At 48.8% G+C, this 17,791-nt stretch overlaps 1 protein-coding gene across 1 annotated transcript; it reads right to left on the bottom strand.

Annotated features, from left to right (window-relative positions):
• Positions 1–230: 230 nt before the first annotated feature.
• On the bottom strand, positions 231–17,184 carry LOC308581472 (E3 ubiquitin-protein ligase TRIM58-like; the record flags this gene model as incomplete). The annotated part of the gene is given in 9 exon segments (XM_081183882.1): positions 231–1,537; positions 1,543–1,826; positions 3,223–3,329; positions 6,719–6,741; positions 9,537–9,884; positions 11,806–11,930; positions 12,508–12,631; positions 14,363–14,728; positions 17,155–17,184. Coding segments are annotated over 9 exon segments (1,683 nt in total). The 3' UTR covers positions 231–1,261.
• Between the last annotated feature and the right edge of the window lie 607 nt (positions 17,185–17,791).

The raw sequence follows: 17,791 nt of genomic DNA, 5'->3' as shown, positions 1-17,791 counted from the left end.
ACAATTCAGATTTGAATACTGATATACCTAGGACTACACCTTTTTAACAATATTTCCCCACCTCTCCTCCCCCTACTTCCCAGCACTGTCTGCCTTATCGCTTAAATATTCCTTCCAGATTTCTTCATATTTATCCATTGATGATAAGGGTTTTTTTTATTATACAGAGAATAAGGTAGAATCAAGTCGTCATCATCATCATCATCATCATCATCATCATCATCATCATTATTATTATTATTATTATTATTATTATTATTATTATTAAATAAATGTATATACTGCCCTATACCTGCAGGTCATCATCACCATCATTTTATTTGTATGCCACCTTTCCATAGTTAAAACAGTGCTCGGTGGCTTAAAACATTTCAAGATTTACATAATTACCAACATAACAAAAAAAGTCATAAGCGGTAACTAAAACACATCAAAAAGTACACAACCAAATGGAAAACAATTTCCACATGCATCATAAAATCTAAAACTAAGAATACAGCATTAATATCAGTGACATACATAAAAAATAAAAGCAATTTGAAAAAACAGAAACTCAGCCCTCTCTGCCCAGCAGCAGCAGCAGCAGCCCCAAGCCAGGTGGAGAGAAGCAGGGCCCTTCAGGGCTACAGTGGTACCTTGGGTTAAGAACTTAATTTGTTCCGGAGGTCCGTTCTTAACCTGAAAGTGTTCTTAACCTGAAGCACCACTTTAGCCAATGGGGCCTCCTGCTGCCACAGCACCGCCATTGTGCAATTTCTGCTCTCATCCTAAAGCAAAGTTCTTAACCCAAGGTACTATTTCTGGGTGAGCGGATTCTGTAACCTGAGGTACCACTGTATAGGGAAGCTGTTCATTCTCACCACACTGAAACCTCAAAGTGGGGGATGATTATATTTAGAAGTAATTGGGTCTTCATAAATGGATTTTCAAGACAAATTTGCTACGGGTTTTTCTCCTAAGCGTGCAAGTTGTCTGGAGGGGAGAGGGGACAAAAAAGCTTATCTTAAATCTTGCCACTTGAAAGGAAAGCGGAAATGGATGGGGGCTGCTTCGGCTTTCAAAACACGGCCCCCGAGTTCGGAGTCTAGAGGGACCGTTTCTCCTGTCAAAAGTGAGGGACAATAATTAGGGGGGCTGCAACAGTGGGGAAGCCTACCTGTCAATCAGGACAGAGGTGAAGACAGGAGGGGATGTCTAGGGCAGCTGGCAAGCTGGCAATGGCTGCCTCTGTTTGAATCAGCATGAATGGCATGGGTCTAGTTTAGTGCAGAGGTTTTTTGCTCTTTCTTGCTTTTGGGCCTGGGCAGATAAGCAAGCGGTGGGCCCCCTTTGCCCCTTTCCGTTGGCGGCTGGGGCTAAAGAAGGGCCGGAGGGGGCCACAGAAGGTCCCGATGTACGTGTAGATGTGGGTTCTTTCGGTCACATTGTAAAAGGAAACCTCCCCTTCGGAATAGTCCAGGAAAACTCCCACCCGCTTTGGCCTTGTGTTCACGGGAAGCAGCGTAGGGCAGGAAATCAAGGCCTTATACTGGTCTCCCTCCAGTACCCACTTAGGGGGGAGAAAATGATTTGCTGCCCCTTCCTGCTAACCGATTCCCTACAAACCCCCAGGTCCCATTCTGGGCTGTCTCCCACTTCCACCTCCCAGTAGTGTCTCCCGGAGGTGAACACCTCGGAGCCCAGAACAAGGACATAGGTGTCAAATCTCTCTGTGTTGTTGTCATCCTGAGGCTGCAGCTGCCGGGATCCTCTGTATTCCACGCTTTTCCTGTCTGTGGAGAGCAGAAGACTTGGGTGTGCTGTGGTTGGATCCAGAGACACGTCCACTAGAGGATGGAGAGAGAGAGAGATAGGAAAAGGGGTAGGGGACAGGGGACAGGCACAAAACCCGTAACAAGAACTGCTGGATACAATCCTAAGGGGTCTTCTACTTCAGCCCCAAACCCTAAACCTGGTGCCCTCCATCTGCTGTTTAGGCTTCCTCTATATATTTATTTTGGGACGCGGGTGGCGCTGTGGTCTAAACCACTGAGCCTCTTGGGCTTGCCGATCAGAAGGTCGGTTGCTCGGTCCCTGCTCCTGCCAACCTAGCAGTTCGAAAGCACGTCAAAGTGCAAGTAGATAAATAGGTACCGCTCCGGCGGGAAGGTTAAACGGCGTTTCCGTGAGCTGCTCTGGTTCGTCAGAAGCAGCTTAGTCATTCTGGCCACATGACCTGAAAAAACTGTCTGCGGACTGTCTGAAAAAACTGTCTGCGGACAAATGTTGGCTCCCTCAGCCAGTAAAGCGAGATGAGCGCCGCAACCCCAGAGTCGTTTGCGACTGGCCTTAACTGTCAGGGGTCCTTTACCTTTTATATATTTATTTATTTTATCATTACACACACACACACACAAACAGACACACACACACACACATACACACACACAGAGTGGTACCTTAGGATGCAACGGGATCTGTTCTGGAGCCCTGTTCGCATCCTGAATGGAACGTAAGATGCGACGGCGCGTCTGCGCGTTGCATTTTGCCGCTTCCGCACATGATGTCATTTTGAGTGTCTGCACATGCGCAAGCGGCGAAACCCATAAGTAACACGCTCTGTTACTTCCGGGTTGCCGCGGAGCACAACCCGAAAGCGCTCAACCTGAAGCACATTCAACCCAAGGTATGACTATATCTCAACATTTTCTCCAAGGAACTCAAGGTTGTGTATGTGGTTCTCCTTGCCCTCGCCATTTTATCCTCTCAGCAACCCTCTGCGTAGGTTTTAGGCGGAGAGCTGGTGACTGGGCCAAGGCCACCCATTGAGCTTCAGGGCCAAGCAAGGATTGGAGCCCTGGTCTCCCAGGACCTAGTCTGACACTCTGGACACTACACTGGCTAATGTACTGCTCCATACCATTTATCCCTGGTCATTGGTTTTGCTGGGTATGGCTGATGGGAGTTGTAGTTCAAAGCATCTGGATGGCACCAGGTTTTTTTTTTGGGGGGGGGAAATCTGATTTAGCCCATCTAGTTCAGTTTTGTCTACACAACGGCTGGGGAACCTGTGCCCCCCCGCCCCCAATGCCATTGGGTCCAAATGGCTCCAGCCAACAAGGCCAATGAGCAGGGATGATGGAAGCTGTAGTCCATCTAGAGGCCCACCAATTCCCCCATCCTTTCACTAAAGCAAATGGGAATGTATCTTGAGTGAAAATCCAAGCACTGGTGTGCGCGTACCTTTGAATTTTGTTAAGATCTGAATAATGTCAAGGCAAGGAATGTTGTAAACGTTCTTCAGTTCAGTAGGAACGACTTGCGGTTCGAACAGGGTCACGTTTTCCGCCCTACACAAAAGGATAATCATTTCATTTATATATGCATTTCCCGTCTATGAGGCTAATGGGTGCAGAGAGTGTTCTAAAGTAATTAGGAGGAACTCGTGGGCAGCGGTGGACTTTGGGCTTTCCCATTTCAGTGGCGCCCTGCGTGACACTAAACATCGCCCCCCCCTCACTATCAACACCATTGTTGCGACAACCACACCCAGTCTGGCTATACTGGCTGTGCTACCCTAAAACCGCCTCTGCTGTGGGTGCCAGGCGTCGTTGGACTACGACTCCCATAACTCCTGGTGGTTGGCCATGATGGGAGCTGGAGTCCAGCAATACCTGGAGGGTGACAGGTTCACCATCCCTGGTCTAAAGTAAATTCAAAACACCACATTTTCCTTTTCCTCTCTCCTTTTCCTTTCTTACTGCTTCTCTCTCTCTCTCTCTCTCTCTCTCTCTCTCTCTCTCTCCCCCCCCCCCCCGCCTTTTCATAGCTGTTTTCATTTCTGGTTTTTGAATTTACATTAGTTTCCTATATCTTAACCGTATTGCGAGAAACTTCAATAAAAACCAAAGTAAATTCAAAATGCCATATTGTTGTATTGCAGGAATTTATGTATAGGTTGGGGGGGGGGGTTGCCCCTCCAGCAGATATCATGCACAAGCAGCCCACTACCAAAATCAGCACAATCACTTTTGTGACTTTTGTGATTTATCCCCACAAAACACTTTGTAACAGTTTCTTCCTATCTATTCAAAGGGCCTTTGCTGCATGATACCAAATGTAACAATTCACTGATAAATGTATCTATGTACTGACTCACTGGGAAAACTTCAGAAATTCATATAGACATGTGAGCTCATCTACTCAGCAGCCCCTCTGCCTGAGTGATAATTCCTGGCATCCTGATACCTGAGTGCCAGACAGGTTACAGAAATAACAAACCCAGATGAAGACAAAAGGGTGTGATTAACTTGGCTGGGAAACAGGGAGATGTAAATATCTCTTTTGTTACACTTGATGGTTGTTTGGTGGAGGGCAAGGAGAACCATGGGGCAGGGTCCAGGATGCTCAGATTACTGCCACCAGACCTCCCCTTTCATGATGTAACCATGATGTATTAGTGATGTAGTTTGGGGTGTGTGTAACATGGGGATTTGTTGTTTAGTCGTTTAGTCGTGTCCGACTCTTCGTGACCCCATGGACCAGAGCACGCCAGGCACTCCTGTCCTCCACTGCCTCCCGCAGTTTGATCAAACTCATGCTGGTAGCTTCAAGAACACCATCCAACCATCTCATTCTCTGTCGTCCCCTTCTCCTTGTGCCCTCCATCTTTCCCAACATCAGGGTCTTTTCCAGGGAGTCTTCTCTTCTCATGCGGTGGCCAAAGTATTGGAGCCTCAGCTTCACAATCTGTCCTTCCAGTGAGCGCTCAGGGCTGATTTCCTTGAGAATGGAGAGGTTTGATCTCCTTGCAGTCCATGGGACTCACAAGAGTCTCCTCCAGCACCATAATTCAAAAGCATCAATTCTTCGGCGATCAGCCGAAGAACATGGGGATTAGCAACCATAGGCGCCGACTCCATGGGGCTTGAGGGGGCCCGAGCCCCCTCAAAAATTCGTTTGGGGGGGCTCCGCCCCCCCAATAATCTCCGGCGCCCCTCCAGCAGAGTGCCATCGCCGCCCCTCCCCCAGCCCAAAATGCACAGGGGCGGGCTGCATGCCTCCTGCCCTCCCTCCCGAGCAAAAGCTCCACCCAATTTCCGCTCCGGAGCTGATTAATAGGCGCAGCACGCTCGCTCACGAGGAGGCGGCACCACTTTATTTGCATATTCATGAGCTCATTTATTATTCATGAGCTTTCCCGGGCCCCCCCAATATTTTTTATAAGTCCGCGTCCCTGTTAGCAACTAATAAAAGTTTGGGGGCTCTTTTGTTCAGGGCTTCCATCTTGTTCCACCTTGTGAAGGTGGGAGTCCTGTCGCGACAGTCTTCAATAAAGACCAAGCCTACTGGCTGCTGTTTTGCTCTGGTATTCCCGGCTGGTGTCCTTGTTTTTTGTCCAAGGGAGCCCTCAGATTTCTCCCCTAACAGTTGTTAACTGAGAAATGCAGAGAGGGGAAACCGTTCTTTTTGTGCAATCAGTGCACAATGGTCTGCCCCGTGAATCGCGTTCCTTCTGAAGAATACCAAGGGGGGAAAGAGGGATTGTATGATGATGGTGGGAGAAGAAATATTGCAGGTCTGAGGAACCTGGGACCCTCCGGATCTTGCTGAACTGCAGTTCCCATCACCCCTGACCATTGAGCATGATGGCTGCGACCAATAGGAGTCATCTGAAGGGTCACAGGTTCTCTACACCTGGTATATTTGAAGAAGAGAAGAAGAGTTTGAATTTGATATCCCGCTTTATCTCTACCCTAAGGAGTCTCAAAGCGGCTAACATTCTCCTTTCCCTTCCTCCCCCACAACAAACACTCTGTGAGGTGAGTGGGGCTGAGAGACTTCAAAGAAGTGTGACTGGCCCAAGGTCACCCAGCAGCTGCATGTGGAGGAGCGGGGAATCGAACCTGGTTCACCAGATTACGAGACTACTGCTCTTAACCACTACACCACACTGGGGCCCTTGGTGACCAAGCTGAGAAACTCATGGGAGTGGGAATAAACTCATGGGAGTGTGTATCTGAAGAAGTGTGCATGCACACGAAAGTTCATACCAAGAACTAACTTAGTTGGTCTCTAAGGTGCTACTGGAAGGAATTTTTTTATTTTGACTATGGCAGACCAACACGGCTACCTATCTGTAACTGGAATCATGGGAGTGGGGGAAGAGAGAGGGCAAGGAGCTGACAGGGTGACCCTAATCCCTGCAAAGGTCCCTTCTGATTTCTGCATCCGGTTGCGCAATGTCAGCCCTGCCCCAAACAATTACTGGGGAGCGGGGTGGGAGCTGAGAATTAGGAAGCCATCAGACTGCAAAGCAGAGGGAGACAACAGAAGCATTGCCTCTGCTCAAGTACCAGCTTGCCTTTGGCTCCCTCAAATGTCGCCTTGTAGGCTGTGATGCCATCAAGCTGCCGGAACTGTTTCCTATCCCTGCTGCTTCTGGTAAGAAATGAAACTTTAAGCCCCCTCTTCCCTCCCCATCCCTTTTTCCTTGTGTGTCGTGTCTTTTAAATTGTAAGCTTGAGGGCAGAGGCTGTCCGAATGCGGATGATTGTAAGCCACTCTAGAAGCCTTTTCGGCTAAAGAGTGGAGTAAAAATAAATACTTTAAATAAATCAGTTAGAGGAAAGGGCTCAGATTTTACACCTAGAAGCCAGACTTTGTGGCTTGATTACTGTGTTACATTTCTGCTGGATATTTCAAACCTTTTAATTTGAAAGCAAACTGACAAGCTTACCTTGCTAACACATTCTCCACATCCTGGGCAACCGGAAAATGAAGAGAGAAATAAGTGGCTATTATTTCCTTTTTGTAAAAAAAAAAAAAAGAAAAAAAAAAAGGTTGAATACTTTAAAAAGTATACCTCATCTATTTTCTTAAATCAGCCTGGCTAGTTTTGAAATAGCCTATGCACTTTATTTTCACGGTCACCTCCCTGGGCCTGGCTAAAGATGAATTCAACAAGCCCAACGGAACCAGTTTGTTATTTGTCCAGTGCCATCAATGTCATCTGTTTACTTGCACGCCACTTTCCCACAAAATTGTGGTATTCAACTTTGCGTAAACCAATACAAACAAGCCAATCTAATTTAACAGCTTAAAACTAAGCAAGAGAAATGATCATGCCTAACACGGAAACAAATATGTACTATACAAAACATCTCCACTCTCCTGATGATGCATTTTGTATCTCCAATAGTTTGAATTGAGAACTCGGGGTTCGTTCACACTTTGGTTTGTCCCAGGATCTGAGTGGTTTTGTGCTTATCCCACTCTTCCTAGGCACGGATCCAAGCGGTTTAGCAGTTGCCCTGCCGCTTTAATCAGAAGGGGTTCTTTCTATTTAGCTCTTTAGTGCTAAATAGGAACAAATGGCAATCTGTTGAAAACCCGATTGTTGTTTGTTCCGATTCAGCGCTAAAGATCAGATTTCCCAGGAGAAAGCAGCGCTGCAAAGGGAAGTGTGGGTAACCCCCAGGTCTTCAAACATCCACTACTGCAAAATTTTCAGTTCTTGGTGTTTAGTTGTGTTTTTATATTCTGCTGGAAGCTGCCCAAAGTGGCTTGGATGGGTGGGTTATACATATATTATTACTACTACTACTACTACTACCAGTGGCGTAGCGTGGGTTGTCAGCACCCGGGGCAAGGCAAGTAATTTGCGCCCCCTAACCCGTGGATTTTAGCACTCGAGTGCGAGCGCGCCCCCCCCAGATGTTGCGCCCGGCCCCCCTGCACCCTCCCACGCTACGCCACTGGGGCTGGGGGCGAGCGAAGGAGCGAAGGACCCCCCCCAAGGGCTCAGCAGGGATTTATTAAATTTATTATTTGCGGAGCCCCCGCGGGCCGAGGCAGCCGAAGCCCCCTCCCCTCGGGCGCCTCCCCGCCCCCTCCTCTCCTTGGGCTGTAGGTGGAGCTCCAGATCCGGGCTTGGCGAGCGCCTCTCCTCCTCCCGGCCGGGTCCGGGGGCTTCCAGCCGTGCTCCGTCCTCGCCCCCTCGCTCAGAGCCGGAGCCAGCGGCGCCCCCTTCTGCCAAGAGATCCTCGCCCGCCCGCCGGCTTCCTCTCGGAGGGTTTTGGGGAGCGCAGGGCGCGGCGAGGCCCCTCGGAGCTCTCCTCCCTCCCAGTCAGCAGAAGTAGCCGCCACCTGTGGCTGGGCCGAGGGGATGGCGGTGGCGGCGGGGTGCGGAGGCTGCCTGTTCCCGGCCAGGCGTCGGTGGTGGCGTCGGCGCTGCTGCAGCGGCTGCTCCTCCTGCAAGTGAGTGGAGTGCAGCCGCAGCAGCGGCGGGGGGGCGCGCGCGCGCTAGGGCGCAAGGCTGGCGGCGCTGGGGGGGGAGCCCGGCGGAGGAAGGAATTTGTCCCTTCCCTCTGGACTTGCCCCCCCCAGATGTTGCGCCCGGTGCGGCTGGCACCCCTGGCACCCCCCACGCTACGCCACTGACTACTACTATGCAAATGCTCTACCACTGAGTTTTGTGGTCCTTCCCCATAAGAGGCACCAATTAAATTTAAAATAACCTTTGTAAAAATAAAAACCAGCAGCTTTTCTTTTAGGAATTATAAGGACAGAACTACCTAAAATGTATCGAAACTTATTCATGTATGCTACTACAGTGGCAAGAATGTTACTTGCCCCAAAATGGAAAGAAGCAGAAGTCCCAGTAAAGGAAGAATGAATACAAAAGCTTATGGAATACAGTGGACACTCGGGTTGCAAACGTGATCCATGCGGGATGCATGCTCGCAGCCCACAGCGGCGTGTCTGTGCACGCGCGGGTTGCAATTTGGCGCTTCTGCACATGCACAAAGCGCGATTTAGCACTTCTGCGCATGCGCGACCGCTGAAACCAAGAAGTAACCCGTTCCAGTACTTTCGGGTTTCAGTGCGTCTGTAACCCAAAAAAACGCAACCTGAAGCATCTGTAACCTGAGGTATGACTGTATACAGAAATGGAGAAACTTACCCGATAATAAGAAATCAAGATAACATTTTTTTTTAAAAAAAATATGGAAATGGTTTGTTGAATATTTACAGATAAATTATAAAAAGATAAAAATATTGGAAGGATTATTGTAGCAACCAGCAGTTTTAGAAGAGTATATACTTTTTAAAGAAGATGAATAAATGAGCAAATTAACTTAATTTGGATATGCAGAAAATATTAAAAACAAGTTTAAGGAATTGCAGAATGAGGGGGAAGGAAGTCAACTTTTGAAATGTCAAAATGAGTGTAAAATTAGTGAAATGTATAAACTTGAAAAGTTGTGTGTGTGTGACATACATTTCAAACTGAAAAAAAGAGGCAACAATTAAAAGTTTGTTGAACTCACACAAGCAGGAAACCCAGCATTTACTCACAAACCCTTTTGGTTTCAGTGGGGCTGCCTCCCAGATACCCTGCATAGCTCAATTGGTAGATCATGAGACTCTCAATCTCAAGGTCGTGGGTTTGAGCCCCACGTTGGGCAAAACATTCCTGCAATACAGGGGGTTGGGCTAGATGACCCTCGCGGTCCCTGCCACGTCTACAAGTCTGATTCTATGCCTCGTCTCACCTTCAAAAGTTCAGCAGGCGCCTTCTGGCTCTTCGACTTGATCTCCTTAACCAGCTTAATCAGCGAGGAGTTTTGCTTTGAGAGTTGGGTTAAATTCCTATCCAGCCTCTTCAGGGTCTGCCTCTCCTCTGCCTTCAGCCTCTGCAAGAGTTCCTCCTCTTCCTCAACCAGGAAGTTGTACAGCTTTGCAAACTCGCTCTCCACCCGCTCCTTCTGACTGTGCACCTTGTCCTTCATCAGCAAGGAAAGATGAAGAGAGAGAGATTCAGCAGCGCTTCCAGCTCTTGGCTCCAGGGTTAAGAACGTCAGAATAGTTAAGAAGAAGAAGAAGTCCCAGCAAAAGAAGAATGGATACAAAAACTTACGGAATATGCAGAAATGGAGAAACTTACCGGAAAAATGAAAAAAGCAAGGACCCTCATACCTATGGGGCCGCCTCTCCCGGTGTGCCCCACGGAGAGCCTCAAGGTCCATAAATAACAACACCCTAGTGGTCCCAGGCCCTAAGGAAGTCAGATTAGCCTCAACCAGAGCCAGGGCCTTTTCAACACTGGCTCCGGCCTGGTGGAACGCTCTGCCTCATGAGACCAGGGCCCTGCAGGATCTGATTTCTTTCTGCAGGGCCTGTAAGACAGAGTTGTTCCACCTGGCCTTTGGCTTGGAGCCAATTTGATTCCCTCCCCCCCTTTCTTTTTTCCTTTCTCCTCCTGTGATGAACTCCTGCTTGGGGACTTCCCTGGCTTTTTTTCTGGCCCATGTAGGACCAGTCTGGATAGTTAGTCTTGGTGAAGACTTGACGTTTTCATCCCCCAAAAAGTTTTTGAGTTTCTGCTGAAATTCGGCTGCATTTTAACGTTGTTTTAATGTTGTATTTTAATTTTGTTTTTTTCAGTTGTATTTCAATCAATTGCTTTATACCTGGTGTTAGCCGCCCTGAGCCTGGTCTTGGCTGGGGAGGGCGGGGTATAAATAAAATTTATTATTATTTTTTATTATTATAACAAAATTTTTATAAAAGAATGGAAATAGTTTCTGGAATATTTACAAACAAACTATAAACAGATAAGAACATTGGCAGGATCATTGTAATAACCTGCAGTTTTATAAGAGTATATATTTAAAGTAGGTGAATAAATGAGCAAATTAAGTTAATTTGGATATGCAGACGATATTAAGAATAAATTTAAGGAACCGCAGAAAGAGGCAGAAGGAAGTCAAGTTTTGAAATGTTAGAATGATTGTAAAATTATTGAAATGTGCAAAACTGAAAATCATAAATATTATATACATAAGAAGAGACTGCTGGATCAGGCCAGCAGCCCACCTAGGCCAGGATCCTGCTCTCATAGTGGGGAACCAGATGCCTGAGGGAAACTTGTATACAGGACCTGAGTACAAGAGCCTCCCGAGCTTTCCAGCAACTGGTATCCTAGAGGTAGAGCATAGCCATAATAGCCCCTGATAGGATTGTGATGGCCAGTTGCAAAGGAGAACTGCCTGGGCTGTGTGGGTTCTTCTGCATCCACTAGTCAGCCCTATCAGCCTCTCAATGGACAGGGATGCAAGTGGCGCTGTAGTCTAAACCACTGAGCCTCTTGGGCTTGCCGACTGGAAGGTCGGCGGTTCGAATCCCCGCGACGGGGTGAGGTCCCGTTGCTCTGCCCCAGTTCCTGCCAACCTAGCAGTTTGCAAGCACACCAGTGCAACTAGATAAATAGGTACCACTGTGGCAGGAGGGTAGACAGCGTTTCCGTGTGCTGCTCTGGTTTCCATCACGGTGTTCTGTTGTGACAGAAGCAGTTTAGTCCTGCTGGCCACATGACCCAGGAAGCTGTCTGTGGACAAACACCCGCTCCCTCGGCCTGAAAAGCGAGATGAGCACCCAACCCCATAGTCGCCTTTGACTGGACTTAACCATCCAGGTGGACCTTTACCTTTTTTCAGCTATGGACAGGGCTGCCAACACTGCTTTCCCTGAAGCAATTGTCTCATTCTCTCTAATGCAGTGCCAAATTAAACCCGGTGGAGGCCCCTAGGCAGTCGAACTCTCAGGGGGCCTGTCGCAAATTATCTGCTAACTTTTTTATTTTATTTTACCCATTATATTACGCAATATTGTTTTGATCCACTGTTGTGGGGCCCCTAGGCCGGTGTCTGCTTTGTCTATTTGGTAATCTGGCATTGCTCTAACAGCAGGGCCATCCCTACCTGCTGTCTCCAAAGGGGCTGTTTTCAGAAAAGCCCTCGGGGAACCGGTGTGTGCCTGTACCCCGTGGTGGCTGATGCTCATTGAGGCTGGCAGGGAGCCCAAAAGTCTGTACCACCAGAACCAAGGACAGAGCCGACTCATTTTTGTGTTGTTCCCACCCTCCTCTTCCTGCTCCCCATGGAGTTCTGCAAAGATTAATACGGAGACTAAGAAGGAGGAGGGTTTCAGGCAGTGCCACCTGCGCCCTACAGGAAATCTTTGGAGGCTTGTAAACTTGTAAACTTAAAAAGCAGAGACATCACCTTGCCAACAAAGGTCCGTATAGTTAAAGCTATGGTTTTCCCAGTAGTGATGTATGGAAGTGAGAGCTGGACCATAAAGAAGGCTGATCGCCGAAGAAGTAATGCTTTAGAATTATGGTGCTGGAGGAGACTCTTGAGAGTCCCATGGACTGCAAGAAGATCAAACCTCTCCATTCTGAAGGAAATCAGCCCTGAGTGCTCACTGGAAGGACAGATCCTGAAGCTAAGACTGCAATACTTTGGCCACCTCATGAGAAGAGAAGACTCCCTGGAATAGACCCTGATGCTGGGAAAGATGGAGGGCACAAGGAGAAGGGGATGACAGAGGACAAGATGGTGGGACAGTGTTCTCGAAGCTACCAGCATGAGTTTGACCAAACTGCGGGAGGCAATGGAAGACAGGAGTGCCTGGCGTGCTCTGGTCCATGGGGTCACAAAGAGTCGGACACGACTAAATGACTAAACAACAACACAAACTTGGCACCTGCCTTCCATGCAGCTGTTTTCTTCCCTTCCTTGTATTTCTGCTCCAAAGACTCTTCCAGTTGTCGAGTGAGCAAAGATACGGCGTGCTGCAGCTTCCCCTGGCAGGAAAATGGGAAGAGAATTACAAGCAAATCAGGTTTGTTTATTCCGCCTTGGTTTCCCCCAAGCCAATTCTATTCAGTCTTTTCAGCCCAGTTCCCCACTTCCAGAGGACCCTGGCAGCTTAATTCGTAGCTCAGCAAAGGCTGTGTACGCACCATACATTTAAAGCACACACACCCAGTGGCGTAGCGTGGGGGGTGCCAGGGGTGCCGGCCGCACCGGGCGCAACATTTTGGGGGGCGCGTTTGGCCGGCCCTCCTCGAGGAAGCAGGAACCCCACTGTCCTCGGACCTCCTCCGAAGCCTGGCGGTGGGGCGGAGAGACCTTCTCCCCGCGCCAGCCTTCAGATGGCTGTCCTGAAGACTTGTGGTGGGAGCAGTGGCGTAGCGTGGGGGGTGCAGGGGGGCCTGCTGCACCTGGCGCAACATCTGGGGGGCGCGGAAAAGACTCGAGTGCTAAAATCCACGGGTTAGGGGGCGCAAATTACTTGCCTTGCCCCGGGTGCTGAGAACCCACGCTACGCCACTGCACACACCCCTACACAAAAACCATGGGAACTGTATTTTGCCCCACAGAGCTACAGTTCCCAGCACCCTGAACACACCAGGGTTCTTTGGGGGAACCCATGCGCCTTAAATGTTTGGTGTATGCAGCATCAGTTGGTACCAACTACTCAGCCCATTGGTATGGCATTGGCAAAGTGACTTGCAGATTTCCACCCATCAAGCTGAGCAACTGCTCCAGAGCTACTTTGTGTGACCTAGGCGACAAACTCAAATGTACGCACCTGAGAGTCAGTCCCATTGAACTCAATGGGGCTGGCTTTGTGTGTGTGTGTGTGTGTGTGTGTATACACAGTGGTATCTCAGGTTAAGTACTTAATTAAGTACTTAACCTGAAACTGTTCTTAACCTGAAGCACCACTTTAGCTAATGGGGCCTCCTGCTGCTACCGCGCTGCCGGAGCACGATTTCTGGTCTCATCTTGAAGCAAAGTTCTTAACCTGAGGTAATATTTCTGGGTTAGCAGAGTCTGTAACCTGAAGCGTATATAACCTGAGGTACCACTGTGTGTGTGTGTGTGTGTGTGTGTGTGTGTGTGTGTGTGTATTTTTATATATGATAACACTCTTATTTTTAACACCACAACATACCACGCTTTCCCCCCAAATGCACCTTATAACACTGACGAATACATTAAGGGTGGCCTGAGCTACTGGCATTCTCCAGAACTGAATTTAATAACCTCACTCACTATTCAGTGAGTCAAACCATTGGTCAGCACTGCCTACACCAACTGGCAGTAGCTCTCCAGGCTTGCAGACAGGGCTATCTGCCAGCCCTACCTGGAGACGCCCTGTATTAAACCTGGAACCAAGCAGATGTTCTGCCACGGAGCTACACCCCTTCCCCTCAAGGTCTGTTTCAGAGGCTTTTCCCCCAGCTGCCAACGGACGAGGCACTATTAGGCAGGTGTTCAACCAGAGACGGGGCCTTTCCTGTGGTGGCGCCCTGCTCTCGGAACACCGCCTCCGGCACAGCCGAAAGGAAAACGCAGCTTTATTCCCTAACTTCTATGAATGTCTGAGGGGTTTTCTTGTTTTAGTTGGATGTTCCATTCGCTTTTAATCCTGCGTTTGCTGCCTCAGATATTTACAACTACAGAAGGGCAGGCTGGGAAGGGAAGGGACGCAATGGGACTGTAGTAAAGAAGGGGAAAAACCCCACCTGGTATTCCTGGGCAGCATCTTCAACAGGCACCACGGAGTGAGAGACATGAACTTCGCAGGCCTTGCAACTCTCGCATAGGAGAGCCTTGTCCTTCGTGCAGAACCATGTCAGATCTTCTTGGTGCTCCTCACATAGACTCTGACATTCCTCTTCTTCTCCAGTTCCTCTCTCCTGCTCTCCTTTCTCCTCCCCGTCTCCTCCTTTCTCCTCCCCATCCTTCGGGGAAGGCCCGCTGGCTGCGGCCTCCCTCTTCATGCGAGAAAAACAGAAGCGGCATAATTTCTGCCCTGCGACGACCACGGCCGTTTTGTAGGGCCCCTGGCATAGGGCACAGACAGGCCTCCGGGGTTTGGGCTCTCCCCTCTAAGAAGCGCAGGTTGCTTAGGTTTCGTTTCCCTTGCTCGAGGAATCCCTTCAGAACTGAAAGCGCAGCTGCTGGTTCTTCTCGCAGCCGGGCTCTGTGCCAGGGCAAGGTAGTGCCATGCGGCAGAAAGGCACTGCTAGGGAAGCGTGCCAAGAGTGGACCCAAGTCCACTGTGCAAAGTTCAGCACAGAGGCTTTTGCTCAGAGTGGCATTTGACGCCTTTACAGGCACCCAGAATATAACAGAATATAACAGGGTTATTATCAGGGCTTTTTTTTCAGCCGGAACTTGTTGGAGCCAGAGGTGTAGGAAGGTGGGTGCCAGGGGGGTGGGGTGGGTTCAGTCTGCCCCGGATGTCATCCCTGAGGGGGTGAGAAAATGGCGCACCATGGGGGTGGGGCCTGGCCTGCAGCTCGCCCGAGTCACACGTCTCTCCTGGGAGTGACGCAGTGGCTTGGGGTCCCACACTGCCCAAAATGTCAGTGTGGGGCTTGCGTCCACCAGGTGAACTCCATGGGCAGCTTGTAGCGATGCCCCTGTGCGTGGATCTCTGCCACTCCAGGTGCCAAAGCAGCTAGCTATGCCCCTGACTGGAGCTCAGCTCTGGCACCTCTCAGGTAGGCACTGTTGCTATTCTAGAAAAACAGCAGTGGTTATTACCGCTACTTATAAAATTTGTATACTACCTTCCATCAGCAGATCATCTTCTGAGCCCCTCCTTCGTGTGCCTCCTCCTTGAGAGGTCCCGAGGGTGGCAAGACGAGAACAGGGCCTTCTCTGCAGTGGCTCCCCGCCTGTGGAATGCTCTCCCTAGGGAAGTTCGCCTGGCACCTTCACTACACACCTTTAGGCGCCAGGCAAACACGTTCCTTTTTAACCAGGCCTTTGGTTGATCTGTCTGACATCCAATACCCTTTTAAAATGTGGCTCTTTTTCTGGGGGGATGTTATTGGGTTGACCATTAGGTCCAGTCGCAGACGACTCTGGGGTTGCGGCGCTCATCTCGCTTTACTGGCCAAGGGAGCCGGCGTACAGCTTCCGGGTCATGTGGCCAGCATGACTAAGCCGCTTCTGGCGAACCAGAGCAGCGCACGGAAACACTTTTTACCTTCCCGCTGGAGCGGTACCTATTTATGTACTTGCACAGAATCCTTTCACAGTCTAAGACAATTTCAACCACTACTATGCTATAAGATCCGCTATCCTGTAATATTACATATGAGCCTGTTCTACTGATGAAGCCTAGGATGGCGAAACAAGGCTAATATTCCAGAAATCCTTTTCTTAGACTCTGTGAAAGGATTCTGTGGAACTGGAACAACCCTCCCTGTGGATTATTGGACTCTATGAACAGACAGGTGGAATAGACACTTATACACATATGGACCTGATCTACTGCTTTTTTCGTTGAACTTTATGAAACTTCTGATAAAATCTACAATTTGATACAATGAATAGTATACCTTATTTATTCAAAAGTACAGCCGGTTACGTCTTGTGTGTTTATCGAGTAAGTTTCACGTAACCATACGTTTGTTGTTCTCCTAGAATAAATACGCAGAGGAACTTAACAGATAAAGAATGGATAAGGTGAACACAAAGGCACCTCCGTGGTCAGAGGAGGTAGAGCTTCTGAATATTAATTTCTGGAAACCCCAGGAGGGGAGAGGGGTCATGGGCTCAGGTCCTGCCTGGCGGTTTCCCAAAGGCATCTGGGAGGCAACAGTGAGAACAGGATGCCAGCCTAGATGGGCCATTGGCCTGATCCAGTCTGCTCTTCTTGTGTTCTTAGAATACGGAAACATTACTGTGTACATTCATGAACACAACTAAGAACGTTTTTCTTAGTCCCAAGGAATTCCAGGTACGCGGCTGCTGGTGTAATAATATATTGTGTTGTCATGTCGAAATCTCAGCTTCCATCTCAGAGATGGAAAGGAGACAAAGTCTCTACCAGATCAAGTTGGTGGATTACGCCGAAATGGCTAACATGACCGGAAGAATCAGAGATCAGGAAGACCAAAATTTTAATAAGGATCGGGGGAAATTCATAACTTATCTTAAAAACGTTAAAATCGTTCGTAGGATTGGAATATCACTTGTAGTTTAATGGTGAATTTTGGACACAATGGAGAGGTAAAAGATTTTGAATTATCATAAGAGGCGCAGGAGGAAATGATTAACAATAGGACCCACAAAGGAGAGGTGGGGAATCTAAGAAATTCCTTGGAATCGAGTTTTTGTGTTGCAAGTTGGACATGTGACTGTAAACTTGTAATTCGAAAAACCAAATATGTATATATTTTAAAAAAGAAGTCTCAGTTTATCTGCCTGTGTGCTTCATCCGCAAATGTTGCATTTGTATAGCTCAAATCCTTCCTCAAGCGTTCAGCGGTAGAAGCAACCTAAGTCGATGACAGCCTACTGCATATTCCACATTCTGCGACGGCAACATCCGCTCACAGCCATCTCTTGGCAGCTGGGATAGCTGAGTTGTTAAGAGCATGAGACTCTTAATCACAGGGTCGCGGGTTCGAGTCCTGCATTGGGCAAAAAAAAAATCCTGCACTGCAGGAAGTTGGACTAGATAACCAGGGGGTGGTCCCTTCCCATTATGTAATTCTAGGATTCCAGGATATGATCAGTTCTCATTTTCTGCTTCGCTGAGAAATCCTGACCAAGGCTACGCCATTCTCCCATGGGAAAGTGCTGGTTTAGTGACCTACCCTCTGCTTTACACAGCAAGGACAAGGCACTCAGAGACTCTCAGCCATAGCGACTGATGGAAGCTGGGAGCACAACATCTGCAAGGCCACAGCTTCTCTGCACCTGGCTGCAGACCAGGTGTGGGGAACTGCTGGCCTTCCCAGTTGTGGCTGAACCACAGCTCCCATCACCCCTGGCCATTGGCCGTGCTTGCCGAGGCTGATGGGAGTTGTAGTTTGACAGCATCCGGAGGGCCCGCCGTCCCCCATAACGTGATAGATGCACCAATGATCTCAACATACAGGAGGAACAAGAGCGACAACACCTCACAGGAAGGCAGTGCAATGTCTTGTGCA

This window comes from Podarcis bocagei (assembly GCF_964188305.1).
Source record: "Podarcis bocagei genome assembly, chromosome: 2".
Taxonomy (NCBI): Eukaryota; Metazoa; Chordata; class Lepidosauria; order Squamata; family Lacertidae; genus Podarcis; species Podarcis bocagei.
Note: the sequence above shows the minus strand (reverse complement) of the source record. Positions and strands in the feature narration are given on the sequence as shown.